Source organism: Lonchura striata, chromosome 5, assembly GCF_050655825.1.
Source record: "Lonchura striata isolate lonStrDom1 chromosome 5, ASM5065582v1, whole genome shotgun sequence".
Taxonomy (NCBI): Eukaryota; Metazoa; Chordata; class Aves; order Passeriformes; family Estrildidae; genus Lonchura; species Lonchura striata.
Window position 1 is genome coordinate 68,487,546 of NC_140707.1, and position 4,506 is coordinate 68,492,051.

General features: G+C 62.9%; 1 protein-coding gene across 1 annotated transcript; it reads left to right on the forward strand.

Annotated features, from left to right (window-relative positions):
• The first annotated feature begins 590 nt into the window (after nucleotides 1-590).
• SIX1 (SIX homeobox 1) lies at nucleotides 591-3,035 on the forward strand. Its single transcript, XM_021554476.3, has 2 exons — nucleotides 591-1,450; nucleotides 2,429-3,035. The coding sequence occupies exons 1-2, from the start codon at nucleotides 891-893 to the stop codon at nucleotides 2,715-2,717; spliced, it is 849 nt and encodes a 282-aa protein (XP_021410151.1). The 5' UTR covers nucleotides 591-890; the 3' UTR covers nucleotides 2,718-3,035.
• Nucleotides 3,036-4,506: the final 1,471 nt, after the last annotated feature.

Genomic DNA, 4,506 nt, shown 5'->3' on the forward strand with positions numbered 1-4,506 from the left:
CCTAATTGTTTTCTAATTTTTTAAATAATTGCTTTTGAGCGGGGGTGTGCAAATGAGGATTAGGCTAATTTAAAGCGCCGCCGGTGGGTGCAGCGCCGCTGCCCGCGATCCGCACGGAGCTGCCCCGACCCGCCGGGCTCCCCCCGCGGCGAACGGGGCAGAGCGAGGGGCAGGAAGGGGCGCACGGGCCCCGCGCGTTATTCAGCGCTTCACCAAAGCATTATTTATTCATCCCCAGCTCGGAGGTAATTAAATACGGGCTGCCTAGGCAGGGGACGGCGAGCGGGCGGGCGGGGGGCAGGAGTTTTGGGGCGGAAAAAAAAAAGATGGAAGAAAGAAAGACAAGAGCCCGCCGGCAGCGGCTTCCCCGGAGATGCGCCCGGGGGCGCGGGCGGCGGGGCTCCCCCCGCGGCCGCCGGGGCCGCACCCGCGCAGAGGCGGCGGCGGGACGCGCAGCCGCGGCCGGGGCCGTGTCCGGGGCCGTGTCCCCGCCGCCAGGCCCCGCCCGCCCGTGCCGAGGCTCTGCCCGCCGGGCCGGGCTGGGCTGGGCTGGGCTGTCCGGGCTGGGCCGGGCCGGGCCGGGGGTGCCCAATCAGCGCGGCGCGGGGGCTCGGGCGCTTTAAGCGCGGCGGCGGCGGAGCGGGGACAAAGTCCCCCCGGCGCCGCGACGAGCATCCCCGCTCGCCCGGCACACCGCCCTCGCCTGCCGCAGCGCCTCCCCGCTCTGGGGCCGGCACCGGCACCGGGATCGGGATCAGCACCGGGCCCGGGCCCGGCGGGCGCCTACCCCGCGCCCCTCCGCCGCCGCGCTCCCGCGGGGTGCCCGTCGCCTCCTCCTCGTCCTCCTCCTCCTTCTCCTCGTCCTCCTGCGGCCGCCGCCGCGCTCGGCCATGTCGATGCTGCCGTCGTTTGGCTTCACGCAGGAGCAGGTCGCCTGCGTCTGCGAGGTGCTGCAGCAAGGGGGGAACCTGGAGAGGCTGGGCCGGTTCCTCTGGTCGCTGCCGGCCTGCGACCACCTGCACAAGAACGAGAGCGTCCTCAAGGCCAAGGCGGTGGTGGCCTTCCACCGCGGCAACTTCCGCGAGCTCTACAAGATCCTGGAGAGCCACCAGTTCTCCCCCCACAACCACCCCAAGCTGCAGCAGCTCTGGCTCAAGGCGCACTACGTGGAAGCCGAGAAGCTGCGGGGCAGACCCTTGGGCGCCGTCGGCAAATACCGCGTCCGCCGAAAATTCCCTTTGCCCCGCACCATCTGGGACGGCGAGGAAACCAGCTACTGCTTCAAGGAGAAATCCCGGGGCGTGCTGCGGGAATGGTACGCCCACAACCCCTACCCGTCCCCCCGGGAGAAGCGGGAGTTGGCGGAAGCCACCGGTCTCACCACCACCCAGGTCAGCAACTGGTTCAAGAACAGAAGGCAACGGGACCGAGCGGCGGAGGCGAAGGAAAGGTACGTGCCACCCTCCGTTCTCCGCTTTTCTCCCTGCTCCACCGTGCTGGGGGCGTTTGGGAACCCGGGAGCTACTCCGGGAACGCGGCGAGTACCCGGAGCCGGATGGGATAGGAGCGACGAAAACACACGGTTCCCTTCAAATCCTTTTTTTTTTTTTTTTTTTTCCCTCCTAAACCGCGTTGCGGTTCCCCCTTCCGTGGAAACCCAAATGGGTTTTTCACTCGACCTCACCTGCCCTGGGGGAGCAACGAGCTTCCACCGTCTTCTTCCAGGCCGCTCCGCCGCCTTTGTTTGCTGCCTGCCTCCCCGAGTAAACCGGGAGCGATGCGGACCCGGAGGCTCCGGGAAGCGGTCGGGATGCCGGGTCGCGTGTGGCCGCGGGTCGGGCAGGATAGCTCCGGAGCTCGGAGGAGAGAGATGCAGCTCCGGGATGGCGAGGTGGGGGGAAGCAGAGGGAGATCGGGATGAGGACGCGCCGGCCGGGCCGAGCCGCCGCCCCGTACCGAGGCCACCCCGGCAGGCGACGCGGTGGCCTCGGTGCGAGGCGGCCGCTCGGCCCGGCGAGGCAGAGAGCCACGGAGGGCATCTCCTTCAGCTGCCTCCCCACCGAGCCGCCTGGAGAAAACCCCGCACCCAGCTCGTCCGCGGGCCGTACTTTCATTTTTAATTAAAAAGAAAGGAAGACGGCCCCTCAAAAAAAAAATCCCTTCCTCCAGTTTTCCCTCCTCACCTAAATTACCGGGCTGTTCAGTGTATTTATTTGTAGGAGGGATAAAAGGAATAGGGACGATCCGTTATGAATTTTTTTAGGATTATTTTTCCCCCCTTGAGAAGCATCTGCTCCCACGCTGGAACTAAAGGCGAAGGATTTACGGTGGGCATTAGCACAATGCCCATCCCCGCCGCCTCGTGCCCGCCCTAACATCCCCGTGGTGGGATTATATATACATTTATTTTTTTTTTGCCTTTCCGCAGAGAGAACACGGAAAACAACAACGCGGCCACCAACAAACCGAACCAACTCTCGCCTCTGGATGGAAGCAAACCCCTCATGTCCAGCTCCGAGGAAGAGTTTTCTCCTCCCCAAAGCCCGGATCAGAACTCGGTCCTGCTCTTGCAGGGGAACCTCAGCCACGCCAGGAGCTCCGGCTATTCCCTGAGCGGCTTAGCCGCATCCCAGACCCCGCACAGCCTCCAAGGCCACCAGCTCCAGGACTCGCTGCTGGGACCCCTCACGTCCAGCCTGGTGGATCTGGGATCCTAAAGGCCCTCGGCGGGCCGCCGGAGGATCGGGAGAGGAGGAGGTTCTGCTCGGGGACAGAGGCTCTGGGTTGTACATAGAGGACAGCACCCGGTTTTACAGGTCACCCGCTGATTGTTAACGGGACTCTCGTCTCTTTTCACACAACCCCACATCGGCTCTTGCTCCAGTTCCCCCTCAGCGTCTCCCACTATCACCACGATTTTTTAATTATTTTTTTTTCCACGTAGCCAAACACAGAGAGCGGCAATAACCCTCATCAGCCCTTCGAGTTCAAACGAGTTGGTCCCAACGGGAATTAAACAAAAAAAAAAAAAAAAAGTAAAAGAAAATGTAAAAGGGGAAAAAAAAAAAAAAAAGAAAATGAAACCCCAACCCCTGCTGGATCCGATTCCATTCAAACAAATCCCAGCGCCGTGGGCGCGGTGGGGCAGGGTCGGCCGGCACATCCCTGCTGCTGCCTGGCCCGGTCCCCGAGGATCTGGGAAAGGGACAGAGAGAGAGAATCACTGTACTGAGCCCTGTGGCAGAGTGGGAGGAGGGAGGGGAAGTTACGTTTACATTTTTCATACTTAGCCTTACCAAAAATTTCGATGTAGTTTAAACTTTAAAAAAAAAAAAAAAAAGAAAGAAAAAAAAAAGAGTGGGAAAAAATATATCAAAAGCTGCAGTATTAGAGTTTTACCAAGTGCCTGTGTCTGACCGCGGCCGTGCGAGGCAGATACTGAGTGGGCTCCCGTGGACCCGCGTCCCCCACTTTTCTCGTCTTTGGTGGTGAAATGCATCGATGTGGCTAAAAATTAGGATAATAATAGTAATAATAAAAGTCGACGGCCATTTCCTCCTAAACCGCCAGTTCCCCTTTGCCTTCTCCCGTCTGTGCCCGCTCGCCGCCTCCCTCCTCCGGCTTGCAGAGAGCCCGCGGATGACGCTGCCTGTCTCGAGTATTTGTTACCAAAAATCGCATGTGCTTTCGGGTTTATTTTCTATTGTACCTAAACAGTCTAAATTAAACAACGCTGATGGCAGAACACTCAGGCTGCGCTTTTCTTTGCAGGGGCGAACCCGTGCCCCTCTGCCCACCCTCTCCCCCTCCCCACGGGCTGCAGCGGAGGCTCGGGGCTGCGGGGAAGCCGGTGACCCAGTAAGGGAGCAGGGACGGGGACAGAGGACCCGTTTCGCCTGCTGTGCCCCGAGGGAAGCCGGACACTCGGCCGGGAGGGAGCACCGGGCTCCGCCGGCCGCCCCGTCGGGGCCTCGCCGGTGCCGGTCGTCTCTGTTAGCGTTTTGCATCATTAAGTGCGTGTTTATTTAAATCGCTGCCGTGTTTGTGCTCGGGGTCTTGGGCCATGGAGAAATGTCACCCTCTGCAGGAGGGTCTTGCCCGGCCGGAGCGCTGCGCGTCCCTCCCGCTCGATCCCCGGCGGGCCCCGGCGCCGCTGCAGAGCTCCTGGCGGATCCCCACCCGCGGCCGCACGGGGCAGCGGATCCGTGCTCCGGCCTCGCCCTGCTGGGCTCCGGCCGCGGGGGAGCCGGGCCCGGGGCTCTGCGGTGCTTTCCCTGCTCCCTCCGGACGGGCCCCGGCCGCCCCCTCGGGGGAGATCCCGCCGGGCTTCCCGCGCCCACGACGCTTTAGGGGAGCACGGCCGGGGCCCTGCGGGACCCCCCGCCCGGCCGGGCACCGCGGGGCTCCGTGGGACCACGGGCGGAGGGCGCAAATCCCGCGCACGGACGCGCAAACCGCGCAGCTGCTCGCGCTCCTCTGCAAGAAGAAGCCGGGGCAAGACCCGGC